This window comes from Helianthus annuus, chromosome 13 (assembly GCF_002127325.2).
Source record: "Helianthus annuus cultivar XRQ/B chromosome 13, HanXRQr2.0-SUNRISE, whole genome shotgun sequence".
Classification (NCBI taxonomy): Eukaryota; Viridiplantae; Streptophyta; class Magnoliopsida; order Asterales; family Asteraceae; genus Helianthus; species Helianthus annuus.
The window spans coordinates 160,548,737-160,571,473 of NC_035445.2; the positions used below are offsets into that span (position 1 = coordinate 160,548,737).

Below are 22,737 nucleotides of genomic sequence, written 5' to 3' on the forward strand. Positions count from 1 at the left end.
CAACCCATATAATTTTAAAAGCAATCCAGATTGACCCATTTGGAAGGCTTTGGGTCAAGATTGCCCCCTCTAACAAAAATGACCAAACCTAATATTTTGGCAGTTTACTCGTTACTTTATGTTTAAGGGCTCGTTTCTGTTTTACAATCTAAAACTGAAAGTTTAAGGACTAAAACTAAAGAATAAACAATAGAAGAGGGGGGATATTGTTAGCATTCAAACTCTTAAATCTTTCCCGTCTTCATCTTCATCAGGCGGTTGGTTTATAGGAGGAGCAAATACGCAGCGATCGATCGAAATTAAATTACACATATCACATAAGACAATGAAGCTAGGGTTTGTGTTCAGTTCGATTTTAACAGATTGTTACGGCTAATCATGTGTGTTCCAACTATTAGAACATCTCCAGGTACCTCGAATTCTACCGTACCTTCGTGTAGCAATTTTGTTCAATATTTGATTATTGAGTTCTAATTATGAAGTTTGGCATTTAAATGTTTGTTGAGTGTTGTAAAGTAAGTCCTGATCTTCAAAGTGTTGCAAATGTCCATGCTTTAGCATTGAAAGTTGGTGTACTTGCAGTAAGTGTATTTGTTCAAATGTTGGTGGATGGAATCAAGTTTGATTCTTTAACTCTTTTGATTGTCGTTTCAGCGGTTTTGAGAGTTGCAAAGAGATTAGGATATTTAGAACTTGTTCATAGTTTAGGTGTATAAAATGGTTTGCTTTCGGATTGTGATCTGCAAAATGCTCTGATCAGTTCGTACGCTAAATATGGTGGCTTGGGCTCCTCGGAGAGAATGTTTCTTGAAACAGAAATGAACGATAAGATTTCATGGAACTCGACAATAAGTGGTTGTTTAAGCAATGATCGGCCCGATAAATTTCATTGGATTTGGAATTTGCAAATTGAACAGAAGAGAATAGGTGGTGGTTTGGGTGGTTGGATGATAACATGTTGATTTATATTTATTAATTATTATTCAGGTTATACTATATGTTTATATATTTTTTAAAATTTAAAATTTACGATTTTTTGGGTCGGTGTCAAAAGTTTATAGGGATTGTTTACTCATTTTCGAATATGCATAAGAGTTGGTGTCATAAATTCATGGGGTCTTTATCATATATATAATACTAAAAACAAAAAATTAATGGGGTGTGGTCGACCCCCGTACCTATGCCTTAGGTACGCCACTGGTAGGGTGGATGAGGTGTGACTAAAGCTGTCTGAAGAGGAGGATGTGGTGGTCCGGTGGAAAAAGAGTTTGTGGTACTTGTGCCATTGCCGGATGAGAAGGAGATTGAGAGGATTGTTTTTTGGAGAAGAAACAGATGAGCTCTTAAGCAGGTATATGCCAGTGAGAATCTGTTGGAGGAACAGATTGAAGCTAAGACAATTCTCAATATTCAGCGTTTTATCATCCATATGATTACTTGTTGAGGTCAGTTTAGAACTTTAGATACATATTGATGGGGTGATGATTTCTTTATTGTTATGATTATTAAGTCTAGTTTTGCAGTCTCATGGTATGTTTTCAATCATTAAATAATAAAAAATACTCTAATTTGCAAATTTGTGAATCTGATTTTATAAGCATCTGACATGCGATTAGAAAAACGCCTCAAGGCCTTGAGGCTGCGCTTCATGCATTTCTGGGCCAAAATTGGTTAACTTTTGTTAAAATTTGGATCTGTACTCTGTAGGAAGGTGATATGTAAAACAAACCAAGGGATGCATAGATTATGATTGTTTTTTTATTTTGATAAAAATGCTAATAGGTAAACCGATGAGACAAATGCAACTTTTAGTTTACATGAACCTTATTTGATTGTACACAGAGCAACATCTCGCATACGTGAAGCTCCTGCCTTGGTTTTCGGGACCTAAATGTTTGAGAGTGCCTCGCGCTTTTCTAAAGCAAGTTCATAAGATGTTTGATTATGCTTGCTGGCCGTTCTCTTGGTTTATCTAATGTAGTTATGATCTTCGATTTAGATCATGTAGCAACTCTCAATTCAGGTGCGTTTCCTAATAATGATCTGCTGTTTATACTTATTTAGGTTCAGGTGCGTTTCCTAATAATGATCTGCTGTTTATACTTATTTAGGGGTCAGGTTTTGATCTAATATGCTTTGATTTCATGTATTTACATGACCCGATGCATAAAAAAAATAAATAAATAAAATTTAAAAAATCCATGGGTGTAATAAGCAAGGTTGGAGAACTCGCTAGTCGGCCGGTGAGGTGCGGACTAGCGACTACTCGGATTTGATTTCATGCATTTACATGACCCAATGCAAACCATGTGAATTCCAACAATTAATCTTGTATACTCAATATTCAGTGTTTAAAAAATCCATGGGTGTAATAAGCAAGGTTTGACATACATAAACGACGATTTTGGTTGGAAACTAGTCGGAATTTAGAGGTTTTGGCCGGAATATACAGGTTTTTTGTTGGAATCTGGTCGGAATCGCTAATATTTGGCAGGCAGACTAGGTCCGACTAGAGCCGACTAGTGATTAATGAAAAATTACTCAGTTACTGGCCGACTAGCACTTAATCGTCGACTAGTCGTGATTTTTTCAACACTCGTAATAAATGGAAAGATGGATTTAAGATTTAACTATTTAATAGGTTAGTTAGGTATTGGGCTAGATACTTAAATCATGATCCATTAAATAATGGATCAGATAAAATTACATTTAGATTTGTTAAGAATTAGATTACTTCATTATTTGTTAAACCCAAATCTGGCCCATTAATAATGTCTTGAAGTCTTGAATGATTGGATCCAACAATTCTTGGAAGATCTGAACTATGATTTTTAATTGAAGTATACAAATTACAAATATGATTGACTGTATTAATGAAATAATTCCTAGCATAATTACATCTGTTTTCTTATAAATCCTGTTAATAAATCAGCCTCCACATATAATATATACTGGTTCGGTCGTATATCAAATTAAATAAAAAATCTTATGTATTCAAATCAGATCGTTTCTTTGTTTGTAGTTTTCTATACACATTTAAATACTACGAACATTACTTTATAGAGGAAAATGTTGTCATTTAAAAGGCTATTCTCTATTTATTATTGTTCTTTGATTATTTGATGAAAGTAAAGTGGGGTGGTTGGATACTTTTCTAGAAAAAGGAAAATGCTGTCATTTTAAAATAGAAATATACATTCATTAATTAAGTGAAAGTACTTTATTAAATAGATATATACATTCTTTAATTAAGTGAAAGTACTTTTAATAAAGTAAAAGTGGAGTCGAATATTAAACATTAACAACTAGCGGGATTAATTAGCATTTGTTGCTTTGGTGGTTGCAGTTTTGTGAGATTTTAATTTTTTTTTTTAACAAAATCACAAAAATTTGTAACATGTATATACAGCAATTTATTTATTTTTTCGAAAATATATGTATATTTAAATTATCGTTTGCATTATAAAACTTTTTTTTATGCTCATGGCTTTATAGCCTAGTGGCATCTTGGGTGTGGGATAAAGCTTTGGACCAATAGGTCCTGGGTTCGATTCCCATAAGGGGTTTTTCCATATTTATTGGGTTTCCTCCTGAATTTGTGTATAGACATTATGCATAGTGGAGATGGATATGATCGGGTGGTTCCGCTGGTGGCACGATGATACTCCAGTGGTCCGTCACTGATCAAATTTGCCGTTTAAAAAAATTATAAAACTTTTTATTTTAAGTGCACATAATGCTGCGTCTCTCTCTATGGTTTTGTTTTTACCATTAAATCATCAATGTAGCATGCATAAATAGGTTATGCAGTTATGGGAGTTCTCTATTTAATAGGTAGTCGTATTGTTGGCCTTGGGAGTTTAAAAAAAAATGAAAATTTCATTTTTAACCTTAAAGTTTCAATATTTAGTAATTTAACCCCTTTAACTAGTTTGATTTTTCACTTCAATTCAAAAATTTTCATCTTTTGCAATTTAACCCTTGATTATTTTGCTTTTAACCCAAAGTTTTTCATCTTTTACAATTTAACCCTAACACTTTTTTACATTTTCGTTTACTTGTTTTTACCTATAGAAAATGCAAACAATACATGCCCATTTAGAACACAGGAAATTAAAAAAAAGTTAATATTATCTTATTGTTTCTTTGTGTTATTCACTTCTCGATCAATATCATCAAACACAAACAAACTGGAAATTGTTTTTAAGAAAAAATTTTCATGATCAGTTTTGATTTTAATAGGAACCGTCATCAGTGGCAAAGCTTGACCCGAATGATGGGGGAGGGGGGGGTCAAAAACGTATGTACCCAAAAATTTCTATACGAAAACTACATATATAACACCACTGAGCGAAAAGTTCGAGGGATCCCCCCTGACCGTCATGAAATACCCTTTAACAAAAAAAATATTTATAAATTATATAACTGATTATTAAGAGTTTTCTTGGTTTTATAAAAAAATGAGAGTTTTTCATATCCATTCCCTTTTATTGTAAAACAAACAAATACGTTACTCCTTTGTACTACTAGAAAACACACCCGTTTAGAAAGCGGGAGGAGGGTAACATTATGTATGTCCCTCGGAGGATGAGGTCAAACCTTAACCTTGTTATGTTAAACACACTAGCAAGTGCGGAATCCAAGCTAGAGTGCAAACCAAGATGAAACAAGCACAAACATAAGACACACACTGTTCACCGATTAACACCACTTGTATTAATACGAATGAAAGGTTCGGTTACAAGTTCAATGTCTACAAATCTATTTTGCAAACTCTCTAAGTGTGTGTGTTCTTGGCAGAAGTGTCTCTCCAATTTACTGTCTATCTCTCGTGTCTGTCTATCCTTCTGTCTCATAAATGAAGTGAACACACTACATGGGTATATATACCCAACACTGGTCGTCTGGTCGAAGGATCAGATAGATTGATCGAAGGATCATCTATCGACCTGAAACCTGTCAAAGGATCTACATATACCTCGAAGGATGATCTATCGAGGTCCATCAACATCCATCGAAGGTTCATCTTTCGAGCTCATCGAAGGATCTAAACTATCCTTCGATGTGTCATCCTTCGACACAAACATGTCAACCATTTTCTAACTGTTTGGCCAAGTCAAACCAGGAGGATGGTTAACTTGGTCAAACTTACATGACTAACAAAGACATCGTTTTATATCATGACCGAATACAGACAAAGTACAAACACAAGTGCACCAACAAACTCCCCTCGGCTGTAGCTTTGTCTCGATCTTGATCATCTTTGATCTTCGTGTCTTCAAGACTTTGATGTCCTTTCAAGTCTTCAATGTCGGAGGATCTTCAAAGTTTTCACATCTTGAAAGCAGAGAGTGTATCAACAAACTACCCGTATCATGTAGGAAGTGTGTTGACAAACTCCCCCTTAACATAAGCTCCCCCTTGACTTATGCTTGTGAAATACTTGATCTTTATGAATTGAGATCCTTGTGGTATTGATGATGGTCAGCGGCAACTCGATCATTTTCATCACTTGAGTGCCTTCACGTCGTGTCTTCATTCCGAAGCTTTGTCATCGACCATGTTCTCCTTGCCTTTAGAATCTGCACATGCAAGAAATCTAAATGCGTAATGAGAACAACTGCTTGGAATATAGTTAGTATAAACAAATGACACACGTATGACCATGTCACAATCAAACACCGTCCGACAGTTTGAAAGTTTTAGGAAAATTAATCAATTTCAGATTTTAACTTTCAAAACTTGCAAATTTCGACCGTTTATAAAGATTTAGTCAATTCGGTTTTCGTTCAGGTTTCAGGCAACGAAGACTCGAGTTCCAACATCGTACGATCGAAAATAAAATAGAAATAAAATCTTTTTGGCTTTTATAAAGTTTATATTAAAACACACCTAAAATCTTTTTGGTATTTTTGAATATTTGGAATGTAAAGACTGAAAGCAGTAAATAAATATATACCGACATTCTTTTTGCGAGTTTCGAGGGTAAGAGAATCATATCAGTGTACGGTCATGCCAAAACGCTCTTGTTGTTCAGTTAGTTAACATTAAGATAAGCATCCTATAACAATTATCGGTATTGTTGTCCACTTAAGCTCAACTTATCAGATGTAATGATGTTTAGGGGATACGTTAAGGTATGATTAATACTTACCGACCGGTGTTCATCCACATCACGACACATTTCCGTATCAAGGTATGCACGAGGGTTCATCTTACCGGTGAGTATACCGATTATCATCTGTTTGACCGTATATGATGTGAGATTCTCACTTATTTTGTTTGGAAAACAAGCCCTTTGTGATAGAATCACTTATTGATGAGGAACTTGATTTTCAATGCATGAGGGCACAGGAGCAAGTCCGTGAACAGGTCAGTACTTCCGTACAGCAGAGAGACGAACTTGACTCCCGGATAATGTGATATATTATCACTTATTTGTTTGGACATGTGATTGTTTATCACTTATTGAGGTAGTATGCAGTATGTACACGTATGTATAGTATCATGGAAGATCTAGACTTGCGTCCCCGTTATTTTTCCGGTAAAAGATACAACCATGATACCCAGATAATAAGCAGCATAAAGACCGAATATCTCAGAACCTCGGCAATCTATCAAACGAAATTTCGGTACTAAGACCATATGCCAATAAATGGTTCCCACCTGGTCTTCAGTCGGTTTAAGTTTATATCACCCTGCACACTTTAAAATGATTGTGAGCCTATCGATACATCTTATATAGAGCTGCTTATCGTTTTTCATTAAAGGTTTAAAGAGATTTGGATAGACCACTGATGTACTATCACTTTCTCTTTTGCTCACCAGGAAACTCATTTTTGATTTTTTATTGTTTTTGTGTTTTTGAAATTTTTCGATGTTTTTGGATTTTCAGATTTTGGATTTACTCCCCCTAAAATCAATAAACTAAGATAAAATTTAAAAACACAAAAGTATTTACAAAAATGATTTTCCGATGTTGGTTTTACTCTTGCTTGACCTTAATGCCGTTTACCAACAATAAAAAGTCAAATCTTGATTTGTCAAATGCTTTGGTAAAAAGGTCGGCACGTTGGTCATCGGTGTGGACCTTAACAACATCGATTAGCCTTTTCTCAAAGCAATCACGTATGAAGTGATATTTGATTTCGATGTGTTTGGTCTTTGAGTGCTGCACATGATTTCTAGTGATCTGTAATGCAGCAGAATTATCAACGTAAATAGGAGTAGTTAGGAATTCAAAACTGTAGTCCCGCAATTGTTGTTGAATCCAAAGGACTTGGGAGCAACAACTTGAGGCAGCAATGTATTCAGCTTCGCATGTTGATGTAGCGACGCACGTCTGCTTCTTGCACTGCCATGTGACTAGGCGATTTTCTAAAAACTGACATCCAGCCGTTGTGGATTTACCGTCGATTTTGTATCCGCCAAAATCAGAATCACTGAAAGCGACCAATTCAAAGTTATTATCCCTAGGGTACCATAGACCGGTGTCTGGGCAACCCTTCAAATAACGAAAAATCCTTTTTACAGCTGCAAGATGTGAGGCCTTCGGGTTCACTTGGTATCTGGCAAGCAGGCACGTTGGGTACATTATGTCTGGCCTTGATGCTGTGAGGTACATAAGAGATCCGATCATTGCGCGGTAGTATAAGGGGTTAACAGCTTCACCCTTCAGATCTGGAGTAATTCCGTGATTTTGTGGCAGTGGGGTACCAATGGGCGTTGCATCAGACATCTGGAACCGACTCAAGATGTCACCAACATATTTAGTCTGATGGATGAATATCCCAGACTCAGTTTGTTGTACTTGTAGGCCCAAGAAGAAGGTCATTTCCCCCATAGCACTCATCTCGAACTTATCCTGCATAATGCGCTCGAAATTCCTACACAAGACATCATTAGTAGAACCAAAAATAATATCATCAACATATACCTGTACCAGAAGAAGATCTCCATCTTGTTCTTTGATGAAAAGAGTACAGTCGATAAGACCCCTTCGAAAACCGTTCTCCAGCAGATAGTTAGATAAGGTTGCGTACCAAGCTCGCGGTGCTTGATGAAGACCATAGAGAGCTTTGTTGAGCAACCAAACCCGATCGGGATGTATAGGATCTTCAAAACCTGGAGGCTGTTCGACGTACACCTCTTCTTCAGCCACACCATGTAAAAATGCACTTTTCACGTCCATCTGATAAACCTTGAATCCTTTGAAGGATGCATAGGCTAGAAAGATTCGAATTGCTTCGAGACGTGCCACTGGTGCATACACTTCGTTGTAGTCGATCCCTTCAATCTGACGAAAACCTTGAACGACTAAACGTGCTTTGTTCCGGATAACAACTCCGCGGTCATCATTTTTGTATTTAAACACCCAACGGATACCAATCTTCTTGTAACCAGCAGGTTTCTCTACGAGTTTCCAGACACCCAGCTTCTGGAATTGTTGCAATTCTTCCTGCATTGCTTCCACCAGGAGTATCTTTCATGGCTTCTTTCCAAGTTCTTGGTTCTTCCTGTGAGACATAACACGCGAAAGACCAATCATTCTATTGCCCGGATTCTCTAATAGCCGCATACAAGCCTGCATTGTTGTTGTTCCGCAACATGTTTCTTGTTTGAATGCCACTTTGCAGATTTCCGATGATGTTTTGTTGAGGATGGGTATTATGAATCCTTGTTTCAGGATTTTCTCGAACTGGAATATTTATACCCAGGTTATTGAGATTGAGATCAACAACTAAATCAATGCCCGGAATTGACGAAGAGGATGATGCAGTAGCTTCAGCTGTTCTGGTGGCATCCACTGGAGGAGTACCTTCCGAAGTACCATGAACTGCTGTTGTTGGAGCTTCTTGACCTGCATCTAGAAATTCGTCATCCTCTGAAGATTCGTTCAATTCGGCAGCATCGTGAAAATCCTCATTGTCGAGAGCATTGTTGTTCACCGAAAATGGTTCTTGATTGACAAGAATTGGACGAACCACCGGTGAGACTGTTGCATTGTCACTCTCGAAAAACATCCTTGACGCAGCATTTTCTTCAACGGCTTCAACATTGATCGAATTGAAAAAGTCATCGTACTCAAACATCCAAGGCTGACCATGACATTTGACTGGCAAAGTGTGCCTTTGTACTCTGACCTCAGACCATTCTTCGACCCTTTTTGTCTCTAGATTCCAGACTCGTAAGTTAGGGGTGGCATACCCAAGAAAGTATCCCTCAATTGCTTTTGCCCCAAACTTTCCATTAGGATCGATCATTGTGCATGGAGCTCCAAACGGTTCAACATAAGACAAATCTGGTTTCCGTTTGTTAAGAAGCTCAAAGCAGGTCTTGTTGTGCCTTTTGACTGTAAGGACTCGGTTCAATGTATAACATGCAGAGGCCACAGTTTCAGTCCAGAATGGAATGGGCAACTGCGACTCTACCAACATTGTCCTAGCAGTCTCGATCAATGTGCGGTTCTTACGTTCAGCGACGCCATTTTGTTGAGGAGTATAAGCTGCACTAAATTCGTGAAGAATACCTTTTGAAGTGCAAAACTCCGTCATGGAATGATTTTTGAATTCAGTACCGTTGTCGCTACGTATCCGCCTAACCTTCAATTTATACAAATTCTCAATCTGAATGATCAAGTTTTTGATAATACCAAAGGTTTCACTCTTGTGTGCCATGAACGCCACCCAAGAAAATCTTGAATAATCATCAGTAATCACGAGGCAATATTGATCATTCCGAATACTTTTGTGCTTGACAGGACCGAACAAATCCATGTGCAAACGTTCAAGAGGAACTGCCACCGTGTTGATTTTCTTTGTAGGGTGCTTCTTCTTCGTTTGTTTACCTTTTTGGCACGAAACACAGACGTCTTGAAGATGGAAATTTTTGAGAGGAACACCATTCACTAATTCATTTGAGACCAAATGATTCATTTTACGCAAGTGAATGTGACCCATTCGTATGTGCCAAGAGATAGAGTCTTTTTCTGTGGCTTTAGAAACGAAACATGTTGCTTGTGCAGACGTAGTAATAGCCACGACTCTGATACCACTTGTATGTCCCTCGGAGGATGAGGTCAAACCTTAACCTTGTTATGTTAAACACACTAGCAAGTGCGGAATCCAAGCTAGAGTGCAAACCAAGATGAAACAAGCACAAACACAAGACACACACTGTTCACCGATTAACACCACTTGTATTAATACGAATGAAAGGTTCGGTTACAAGCTCAATGTCTACAAATCTATTTTGCAAACTCTCTAAGTGTGTGTGTGTTCTTGACAGAAGTGTCTCTCCAATTTACTGTCTATCTCTCGTGTCTGTCTATCCTTCTGTCTCATAAATGAAGTGAACACACTACATGGGTATATATACCCAACACTGGTCGTCTGGTCGAAGGATCAGATAGATTGATCGAAGGATCATCTATCGACCTGAAACCTGTCGAAGGATCTACATATACCTCGAAGGATGATCTATCGAGGTCCATCAACATCCATCGAAGGTTCATCTTTCGAGCTCATCGAAGGATCTAAACTATCCTTCGATGTGTCATCCTTCGACACAGACATGTCAACCATTTTCTAACTGTTTGGCCAAGTCAAACCAGGAGGATGGTTGACTTGGTCAAACTTACATGACTAACAAAGACATCGTTTTATATCATGACCGAATACAGACAAAGTACAGACACAAGTGCACCAACACATTAGTTGTAACTTTTGTCTTGATTTCAAGCTTAAGGTGAGGGTATATGCGTCCGCATCATAATTGTGCAGATAGTTAAATAATTGAACACAAATTATGCAACACATATAAAAAACTACTCACAATAATTACGTGACATATAAATACTTATGCAAATACAATGTATATGATGATGACACGGGTAGGGCTAGATAGAAAACCCTATATATATAAAAAACCCGAGAAAACCCAAGCTCCCGACATTTTTTTTTTTGAAAAAAATAACACATGTAATATACATGTTTTTAAGACTTTTGGGCCAAAAAAATCAAAAAAGCGCCGAAGGGATATTTTTAAAAGAAAAAAACAAGTTTCAGCAATTTTCAGCGAAATTATGTCTTTTTTGCTTAACACGTGTTAGGAGCTGAAATTTGTTTATTTTTTTTAAAAAAATCCCTTCGGCGCTTTTTTGTTTTTTTTGGCCCAAAACACTCTAAAACATGTATATTACATGTGTAATTTTTTTCAAAAAAAAAAATGTCGGGAGGTTGGGTAAAAATGGCTTCCCATTTGGGTTTCCAGAGTTTTCTAAGAATTTTAGGGTTTTTTATCTAGCATTATCCATGATGACACAACCTATGTTTATAATTACACACATAGTAAATTGAAGGTTTAAAGAATAGTGAACTATGTAAAAGTTATCCGAGTTAAAAAAAATGATTGAATTAAATTAAAAATTAACAATTGTGGCATTTCTCATTATGTGTATCCCAACCATTTAAAGCTTCCAGTTAATCAGTATACATATCTCATCATCTCAACCTCTACTTAAGCGTTTGGATCGCTTTTCATACTTTTTACAATGATCTACTTTTTATTTGATTCTCTATATTTTTCTTCCAGAATAAAGTATATTCACAAAACATGCAAAATAATTTTATAATTTGTTTTAGTTTTAATTAATTACACATGTGGTCCCTGTGATTTATCAATATTACCAAGTTGATACATATGTTTTTAGAAATTACGCATTAGTCCCCGACAACATATACACTCTTCCAAACTAAAACTAAAACTAATGACTATAAATTACATCATTTTATAATTTTTTGGTATTACTTTAACATATATAAATAATAAATCTAAACTAACCTCTTATCTATTAACTTAATTAACAACTTTTTATTTTTAATATTTACAATTATTATGTCTAAACTTATAAGGTTTTTGGAGCTAGGGATCTTTGTGGGGTGCATCCTCTTCATCCACAGTGGGGATAAAGATAAGTTTACCCCGTCACACCCTCTCAGTCTATTAATATCTAATATGAATGAGATTATATTAGCCTATTAGGTACGTTTGCTTGCTATGACTATTATTTCTAACAATCTCAAGTTCTATCTTTAATTTAAACTTCTTTTTACGACTGAATAAACTACTTAGTTAATATATTTCTACTAGCCATTTACCCGCGCGATGCGGCGGGAGTGACGATTTACAATAGAATACTCGTTTACCGTTAGTTTATCACCTATAGGTTTGGCGGGAGTGACGATTTACCATAGGATACTCGTTTACCGTTAGTTTATCACCTATAGGTTTGTTGTTCTTCGATTTCAATATGGCGCGATAAATTGTAGCAAGTGAATTTAGAGAGAAAAATGGCTCAAGATTTTAGGGTTTCATTGTTTAGAGATGTAATCCGGGTCAAGTAGGATCTATTAGTACCTTATGTAATTTAAATTGTAATCTCTTAAAAACTCATAAGTTAATGATTATAAATCATATACATTGCCGAATATAATCTAAAAAAAAAGTGTAATTCAAATCATATACATTGCCGAATATAATAAAGTGACCATCTTTATTAAAAAAAATACAACCTATAACATGTCGGTTTGGACCAACACAACAACACTCCTTTGTCCAACTATTTATACTTGTATTAAACATAACTACAAAAACAACATTAAAATGTTAAGTGTTGAAAAGGTAACGCTGTCTGATTACTTACTGCACGTTGGCAGATATTTACCAATACATATGCTCTAAAGGTCAAGTCAAGATTTGAAACCTGCCAACCGATGGGTCAATATTGTGTTTTATAACAGATGAAGTGATGGCATATCTAGTAAAGTTAACCACATAACCCAACCAACCATTTTCTTGCTACAACTAACTGATTCCGAAGATCCATTTTTAGAGTTTGAAAGCCTATTTTGACCCGTTAGTTGACCCAAACAATGAACTTGAATGGCAATGCACACAAAGAATAACTTTACCTTTTGCTGTGCATGACACTTCGTACAAGTGTATACAAGATAATCAATTATGAATACATATTGGTAGCTAGCATCATAAATATGAAATTATCTTGTTTTTGTTGGTCCAATAGTTGTTCCCATTCAAGCATCAGAAATATGTAGGTGGTTTCTAATATATAATCAGAACATGCATACATACATACATCTGTTGTTTTTTTTTTTAAAGTAGTTCACTACAGCATGATTGCTTTTTATTATAAACTTGAATGGCTATCATTTCAAATCCAGAAAACTGATTTGGGCTCGATTCAAGCCGACCGGTGTCACTGCAGTAGTCATAGAATAGAGTAAGTACGGAAGTTCTTTGTTGCGTCAAACCACAGGTTCAACCTATGTTCCCTATTACCCTGCATATACCAAACAAACTTGCGATTAGTTTATGCACAGCTATTCATAATCATTTTATCATGAAATAAAGATACCTGAACAAATGTCTCGCTCGACCAATAGTTTCCCTTGACGCATTATGCAAGGTTCGCTCGGTCCAACAACTCAACCAAATGTTTTCTATGTTTTTTAGGGGGAAGATGGGTGCATCTCTCCACAGGGCATACAAGACACAGGTCATTGGCGGAAGCCCGCCAAATTTAACATATAAAGTTTTTTTATATGTTAAATATGGCGAGCTGCCGCCAATAACCTATGTTTTGTATGCCCTGGGAGAGAAGCACCCATGTTCCCCCTAAAATGCAAAGAAAACATTTGCTTGAGTTGTTGGATAGATTACACAGGCTCAGTTTTTGCATCACAGCCTCAAACACTTTCAGTTCAGATAGATTACACAGGCTCAGTTTTTGCATCACAGCCTCAAAACACTTTTAGTTCAGACAGATTTAGAACACAAGGTCAGCTTATGCATCATAGACTCAACACTTTTAGTTCAGACAGATTAAGAACACAAGCTCAGCTTTCGCATCACAGCCTCAAACACTTTCAGTTCAGACAGATTAAGAACAACAAAATCCGCATCTATGGTCAAGCCTGAACTGTTCTTCGACCTTTTAAAAGGAAGACCTTTAACACTGGGTTTCTAAGATAGCTCGTTGGAATGATGACCTGTCATAGCATGGGTGTTACATAAACTGCCAGGTCCCTTTTAAGGATATCATTTGGCAAATCAGGCTTTAACTCTTTTTATAAGTGAGCCGTTTGCCTCGAATCGGTGGATCTCTCCACAGGGCATACAAGACACAGGTTATTGGCGGCAGTCCGCCAAATTTAACATATAAAGTTTTTTTATATGTTAAATATGGCGAGCTGCCGCCAATAACCTATGTTTTGTATGCCCTGGGAGAGAAGCACACATGGTCCCCCTAAAATGCAAAGAAAACATTTGCTTGAGTTGTTGGACCGAGCGAACCTTGCACAGGCTCAGTTTTTGCATCACAGCCTCAAACACTTTCAGTTCAGATAGATTACACAGGCTCAGTTTTTGCATCACAGCCTCAAAACACTTTTACTTCAGACAGATCAAAACATTTGCGGAGTACAACATCACATCTCACAAAAAGGGATGCCAAAAGCAGGGAAGTACAATCTACAGGAAAAAGCAACACTTTACTTTTGTGTGAAAGACAGCTTGCTTGCTGCAGTCTCTATAATATATCAACACTCTTCCATACACTGTTTGAAAGACAGCACTGTTTGAAAGACAGCATGCTTGAAAGACAGCATGCTTGAAAGACAGCATGCTTGCTTCAGTCTCTATAAATAATTCAGAGATATCTACACTCTACTCACACTTTACAAACTCTCAACTACACTCAAGTGGAAGACTCAGACATGTAATTGAGAGATGAACACAACTACGGGTAAAGCCATGGCTGCAACACACGGTTGCAAAGTGAGAACTATGCAACCTGGATATTGCCCCGCCAAGATGCTACTCGGATCTTCTATGTACCCTCAAAATACAATCATCATCACAGTCTATTGTGTTATGTAACCCCGCTTTAAAGCATGATGTACAAGAGTAATTTTCCACTAAACTTAAACAACCTTTAAAGCATGATGTACAAGTGTTTTAAGCACAAGAAACACATATGTAACCTCACAGGCTCAACTTATGCATCATAGCCTTAACAGTTTCAGTTCAGACATATTAAGAACACAAGCTCAGCTTATGCATCATAGAGTCGACAGGCTCAGCTTATGCATCATAGCCTCACAGGCTCAGCTTATGCATCATAGCCTCACAGGCTCAGCTTATGCATCATAGCCTCACAGGCTCAGCTTATGCATCATAGAACACTTGGGAAACATCCAAGCCATCTAGGTCGTATAACTTAGGACCTTAGTCCGACAACCATCAAACTCTGCCATCTGTCCGGCCCTTAGAAACACCTTTGTCTTACTAATCTGCATGTGACATATAAACAAACAAGTAAACATAAAAAAAATTAAAAAAGTAAATCCTAACTAAAACATCGGATGTAGGAAAGCTTTCAACAGAATGCATTGCAGCCCGTCTTACCTGATAGCCTTCAAGTCCAGCTTTCTCCAGAAGCCTCTTGATAGCGGTATGAGTTTTTTTAATTCCTCTAGCCCCACCATCATAAATAAATTTAACCCAATTATGCTAGCACATCCTTCTATCCTGCCAATACATGAACACATACATATAAAAACTATAACAATCAGCTTTGTGAGTGTTTAATTAAGGTCAAATGTTACACCTCACATAAATATAATCTATCATACAAAAGTAATTATCATAATTATCATATAACCATGACACTCACCAGTAAGAACATCTTATCTTCTCACTATTACATATCCAAAACTAACCTAAATATCATGATTATCATATAACCATGACACTTATCAGTCCCAATAATGATGAAATATCCAAAATATCACAAAACAAACTAAAATCAAAACTGCAAAATCAATTTATCCTTTTCACTATTCCATGTCTAAAATTGACCTACCTATCATAAGTATCATATAACCACAAGACTTATCATCCCGAAAAATGAAAAAGTATATCAAAACATCCCACAGAACAAACTAAAATCAAAAGTACATAACAATCTATCTTTTCACTATTCCATATCTAAAATTGACCTAACTATCATAATTTTCATTGAACTACAACACTTATCATCCCCAAAAATGACCTAAATATCATAATTATCACAAAACCATGACACTTATCAGTCCCAAAAATGAAGGAAAAGATCAAAATATAACAGAACAAAGTAAAATCAAAACTACAAAAACAATTTATCCTTTCACTATGTCATATCTGAAATTAACCTAACTATCATCACCAAAAATACAAATTCAAATATCACAAAACTTTCAACCTAATTTGAAATAACCGCATCTACTAACAAATCCACATCAAGATTAAAGATAAATCAACATTTAGAACCTAACCTGAGTCGATTCATCACAAAACACATGCGAAAATCCTTCGTAAACCTTAGATTTCGTCCTTCGAACATCCGTCAAGCTCTTCCTATCACTTCAATGGTTGTAGCTTTCTCTTAGATATCAACAATTTTAGCTCTAAATATGTCCATTAACCGCTTCACCTGAAAAGTAAGAATCACAAAAGAACATGGTAAGATATATAACACTCATTGCAACTTATCAGAACATCAAACGGATCCCTTGTTCAAATCTGTGGATCCCTTGCCAGATAAAGCTTGTGATAGATCTCATGAAACCCTAGATCTGCTCATCAAACGGATCTGGTGATAGATTCAAACGGATCTGGTGATAGATCTCATGAAACCCTAGATCGCCGAGAAGAGAGAGAGAAGAGAGAAAGAAGATCTGATGTTGTTTTGTGAGATGTGTGAGCATTGAGAGAGAAAGCAATTGGTGATCCGTGTGAAGTCAAATGGACGGTCCAGATCCAGATCCGTGTGATAAAGTTAAAAAAATGGACGGCAGATGTAGATCCGTGTAAAGGGTAAATGGTTTTGTGTTTTCTTGTGCCTTAACAGTTGTACATAGTGCATTAAGTGTTTTTTCAACACCTTGTTCAATTACCATCTTGTCCTTGATATATGTTTATTAAAGTAGTATAGATATCAGTGTACCCTTGTGTGTGCATTTTATATATCAGTTAATTACTTATGTATTTTATTATTTTTATAGATGACCATTAGACCGTCCGTAGTGGGGCGTTTTTTTAAAATTTTTTCAAAAATAACGCTTGATAACGCCCCGGTCACCATTACAGGGGGCGTGACCGGGCGTTATTTTTCAAAAAAATTCACTCCGGCGTTTTTATTATAACGCGTAATTAATATATTTGTATATCAGCGTACCTTTCCTGCGGCGGGGATTCATTAGTTATATACCATGTTAGATGAAAGGCAAATGTTTCTCACATGACCACGAGTCTGTGTGTAAAACTGAGAAAAAAATAACTAAGTCGATCTCTGACTCGCACGTTGCGAAAGACCTATCAAACGGGGAAAAATAGACGCGATGCAACGGACATATCAAACAGGAAAAAAATAGATGAAAAACGTTGAACCCCACACGCACGGTGCGGTGTGTTAACTCAGAAATTTAGAACGACACGTTAAACGGAGAACTTATGAAAAGTATATAAGAGACTAAAATTGAAAGCAAAAAAAGTGTTGAGATTAAATTGCAAAAGATGAAAAGCTTTGGATTGAAAGTAAAAAAAAATTAAAGGGTTAAATTGCAAATGATGAAAAATTTTGAATTAAAAGTGAAAAATCAAATTAATCAAAGGGGTTAAAATATTAAAGATTGAAACTTTAGACTTAAATTGGCAAAGATCGAAACTTTAGAGTTAAAAAAGAAATCAATTTCAGATTATGAAAACAAAAGAGATAAATAGATTTAGTTAAATTGATGTTTATTATTATTATTTAATAAAAGAGATAAATAAAAAAAATAAGGGTGAAAAAATAATCAGAGAATAACACGTGTTCAAAAAGGATTTTTGTTTATTAGTATAGAAAGAGAAAGATTACTTATGTATTTTATTATTTTTATAGATGATCATTATAATAATAGAAAATAGCTTTTCTCTTTCCGATGATTAACTTTCTTTTCCTTTTTGTTTTCCTTTTCATAACTGGCCGACAATGCAGGCGCATTTTCAAGAATAATTCTGATTTTTCAAAGATACGGGTGGGTCCAGGAAAGTGGGCGGGCCACCTGTCTTTTTTATTACTTTAATAATTCTAATACTTAAATATAGTTTATTTCTTATTTACAACAGGACAATAGCATGGTTGGTACCCCAATCAATGGCCGAAGGAACTATATAACAACACAACAGAAATCAGTTTCCTTTCTTTCCACACCCTTACAATTACATTCACATATATCCTTGTTATACAGAATTTCCATCATCACCATAAACTAATTAACAATGGCTGAAATCATTGCCTCTGAACTCCTGAAAGCTGTGTTTGAGAAGCTGTCTTCTGAAGCCTTGAAGAAAATTGGACGGTCCCAAGGAATCCAGTCAGAGCTGAAGAAACTAGAGAGGACCCTGACCCAGATCCAGTCTCTCCTTAACGATGCTTCTCAGAAGGAAATAACTGATGAAGCTGTTCAAAACTGGCTCAATGGTCTCCAACATCTGGCTTACGACATTGATGACGTACTTGATGAACTGGCAACAGAAGCTATGCATCGTGAGCTCTCCCAGGAATCTGGAGGCATCACCAGCAAGGTAAAAAGTCTAGTCCCAACTTGGTACACAAACTTATCACTAAGTCAGAGGATGCATCACAAGTTAGATGATATTACCACCAAATTACAAGATCTAGAAAAGGAGAAGGTTACTCTTGGTTTAATTGTAAAAGATGAAAGGTCTAAAAGAACTTATCAGACCTCTTTGTTTGATACAACTGGTATTGTTGGAAGACAAGAGGAAAAAAAGGAATTGCTCGTGAAGCTTTTAGGGGACGAGCCATGTGATAAGAACTTTAGCATCGTGCCTATTGTTGGTATGGGTGGGTTAGGGAAAACCACTCTAGCTAGACTCTTGTATGATGATGAGGAAGTTAAGAAGCACTTTGAACTCATGGCTTGGGTTTGTGTTTCTGATCAGTTTGATATCTTTCATATAAGCAAAGTTATCTTACAATCTGTGAAGGGTGAGGACAAGGAATTTGCAGATTTGAATCTGCTTCAAGTAGCTCTTAAAAAGCAACTTAGGGATAAAAGATTTTTAGTGGTATTAGATGATGTTTGGAGTGAGAATTATGACGACTGGCAGACCCTAGTGAGCCCGTTTCATGCATGTGCTCCTGGTAGTAAAATTATAATGACAACCCGAAAGGTGCAATTGCTCACAAAGTTGGGTTATGATCATCTAAACCATGTGCAGACTCTCTCACATGACGATGCTGTTACCTTATTTGCTCAACATGCGTTGGGAGCAAATAACTTTGATTCACATCCAGTTTTAAAACAATATGGTGAAGGCATTGTGGTAAAATGTGATGGTTTGCCTTTGGCTTTATCAGTACTCGGTACGTTATTAAGGACAAAGACTGAAGAAGAAGAGTGGAAGGAGCTGTTGAACAGTGAGATTTGGAGGTTAGGAAAGGGGGATGAGATTGTCCCGGCTCTTAGACTAAGTTACAATGATCTTTCTGCATGTTTGAAACAGTTGTTTGCGTATTTCTCCTTGTTCCCAAAGAACTATGTGTTTTACAAAGACCAGTTGATTTTACTTTGGATGGCGGAAGGTTTTTTGAACCCCTCATCTTTAAACAAGTCAATGGAACGCTTAGGTCTTGAATATTTGGAAGAGTTGTTGTCAAGGTCATTGTTGCAACATGCACCTAATGACAAATCTTCGTTTGTTATGCATGACTTGCTGAATGACTTGGCTACATCTGTTGCTGGAGAATTCTTTTCAAGATTGGACATTGAGATGGTACCGGATGTTAGGAAGGAAGCCTTGGAAAGAAACCGCCATATGTCATTTGTTCGTTACCAATATGTAGCTTACTTGAAGTTCGAACCATTTAAAAGAGCTAAAAGTTTGAGAACATTCTTATCCTTAAAAGGAAACGATAATTTTGAAAAGTGCTACTTATCTCGTAAGATTCTAGATGACTTACTTCCCAAATTACCAATGTTAAGGGTTCTACGTTTGAATAATTTATGCATCAGCGAGGTGCCAGAGACCATTGGCACTTTGAAGCATCTCCGATATCTTAATTTATCTAACAACCCAATCACGTTTTTACCAGCAAGTGTTGGCAATCTCTACAATTTGCAAACATTACTCCTTTCTGGTTGTAGTGACTTAATTAAGTTGCCCAACAACTTCTCACAGCTTAAAAACTTGCGGCATTTGGACATTGAAGATACTCCGCTTTTGAATAAGTTACCTCTGTGGATTGGCCAATTGAAAAGCCTACAGACTCTCACCAAGATCATTGTTGGAGGAGATAATGACCTTCCATTAGCCAAGATTAAAGACCTTACAGATTTTGATGGGTCGATTCACATCAAAGGGCTGGACAAAATGGAAATGGCAATGCATGCACAAGAGGCAAACTTATTGCAAAAGAGGTTTGCTCTCTTAGAACTTGAATGGAGTAATGTGTTTGATGGTTCTCGAAAGGAGTCTCTTGAAAAGGAGGTCCTCTGTGGGTTGAAGCCTAATAGTGCTAGTTTGACATTACTTCACATAGTTTCATATGGGGGTATAGAATTTCCTATTTGGGTTGGGGATCCATCCTTTCTTCAGTTGACTGAGGTGTCTGTACGTGGCTGTAAAAACTGTACATCTTTACCACCACTTGGTCAGTTACCATCACTCAAGAAGTTGTTTATTGAAGGCATGGATGAGGTGAAAGCTATGGGTTCAGAGTTAGTAGGGACTGGTCTTCCATTCCCTTCACTTGAAGTTCTTAAATTAAAAAATATGAAGAGGTTGGAAGTATGGTCAACCGATATTGGGATGGTGTCGTTTCCATGCCTTCAAAAGCTTGTTGTAAGAAATTGTCCTAATTTGGTTCAAGTGTCACCTGAAGCTCTACCTTCTTTGAATATTTTCAAAGTATCTGAATGTGAAAGTGCTGTGTTGAGAAGCCTGGTTCAAGTAGCTTCAGGAGTCTTAAAGTTGAAAATAGAAAGTATTTCAGGGCTTGATGATGTGGTGTGGAGAGGTGTTATAGAGTATCTTGGAGCAGTCGAAGATTTGATCATAAAAAACTGTAACGAAATAAGATACTTGTGGGAGTCGATGGCTAGTAAGGCTCTTCTTATACGTTTAATGTATTTGGAAGTACAGGAATGTCAAAATTTGGTGAGATTAGGAGAGAAAGAGGAAGGGGATAGTTGTGGGAGCAACGTCTTAACAACTCTTAGGAAATTAATGATAGAAAAATGTGAGAGTATGGAGCATTGTAGGTGTCCAAATAACATTGAGGAGTTGTACATCTCAGATTGTCCTTCCATTACATCTGTTTCATTTCTTACAACAGCTGGAGGGCAGAAGCTCAAGTTTCTTACCATTAATGGTTGTGACAAACTGTTAGAAAAGGAGCTAATATTTGGAGGAGATAACACTAGGGTGCTTGTCAACAACACAAGCATGCCAATGCTTCAAACTGTAGATATAATCAGATGGCCAAATCTGACAAAGATCATTGAATTGAGTCAGTTGATTCACCTTACCCGGCTGATAATACTTGCTTGTCCAAATATGGAGTCATTTCCTGACCACGAGCTGCCTTGTCTCACCTCCTTAACATCTCTGTATATATACAATTGCCCAGGTACAGATGCTTCCTTTCCTCGTGGGAATTGGCCTCCCAATCTGCAATACCTTTACATAGGGGGGTTGAAGAAGCCCATCTTAGAGTGGGGAGCACAGAATTTCCCAACCTCACTTGTCACACTAGGGTTATACTGTGGAGAGTCAGATTCAGATGATGTGAGTAGGTGTAGTCAGTTGTCTCATCTTCTTCCTTCATCTCTTACTTCTCTTGAGATAGGTGGATTTAAGAAACTGAAAGCAGTTTCATTGGGACTCCAACACCTCACCTCCCTCCAACATCTGTTTTTATGGCGTTGCCCAAAGATGAAGCATCTACCAGACAATCTGCTGCCTTCACTTTTGAGTTTAAACATAGATGAATGCCGAAAGCTAGAAGGAAGGTGCAGTAGAAGAGGCTCCTATTGGTCCCGCATCTCTCATATCCCCCGCATCAGAATAAATGAATGAAGAATGATCTGTTGCATCAGAATAAACACAAGACCGTGGCCTTGCTGCCCAAAGATCTCCCGCGACCCATTGAATTCCGATTCCCATTGTGAGAACTTTCAGAAACTGAAGCAAACGTAACCGTGTATTTCTGCTGCAATCGCTGTGAAGAATCACACAGTGAATCTTTTGTTAGGTAAACTGCAGAACCTTGTTTCTGTAACTTCTGCTGTAAATCTATATTAGGTTTGAGAGGTTTAAAATAAAAAATAATAAAAAAGGTGCATGGGGGCTGGACGATGAAACACTGTAAATAAATAAAACTGTAGTTTTTAAATTCTTTTCTTCCGGTCTAACATGTCACCCCTGAATGTATGAAATTTTATTCCTCATTTTGAAAGATCAAGGAAACCAAGTCTTTTTTTTTTCTGTTAATGGAGCAATTTTTGTAAATCAAAGGGTTTGATATTTTATTAAACTGGATTAATACTAACTAAACCCATCACAACATGTTTAAATACAATTGGGGTTAACTGGCCGTTTTTTTTTATT

The 22,737-nt window shown here is 36.7% G+C and overlaps 2 protein-coding genes across 3 annotated transcripts in view; both read left to right on the forward strand.

The window, feature by feature from the left end:
• Positions 1 to 22,737, forward strand: part of LOC110900029 (putative disease resistance protein At3g14460) — a 121,759-nt gene that overhangs the window by 75,553 nt on the left and 23,469 nt on the right. The window contains exon 1 of one of the 2 annotated variants that reach the window (XM_035981698.1): positions 18,675 to 18,687. The exons of the other annotated variant lie outside the window; for it this stretch is intronic. The gene's annotated coding sequence lies outside the window, so the exon portion shown is untranslated. Of the gene's footprint in view, positions 1 to 18,674; positions 18,688 to 22,737 lie in introns of those variants that run through there. 2 annotated transcript variants of the gene reach the window in all.
• LOC110902166 (putative disease resistance protein At3g14460) lies at positions 1,006 to 22,206 on the forward strand. The gene is made up of 3 exons (XM_035982433.1): positions 1,006 to 1,445; positions 1,843 to 2,023; positions 18,351 to 22,206. The coding sequence occupies exon 3, from the start codon at positions 18,382 to 18,384 to the stop codon at positions 22,204 to 22,206; it is 3,825 nt and encodes a 1,274-aa protein (XP_035838326.1). The 5' UTR covers positions 1,006 to 1,445; positions 1,843 to 2,023; positions 18,351 to 18,381.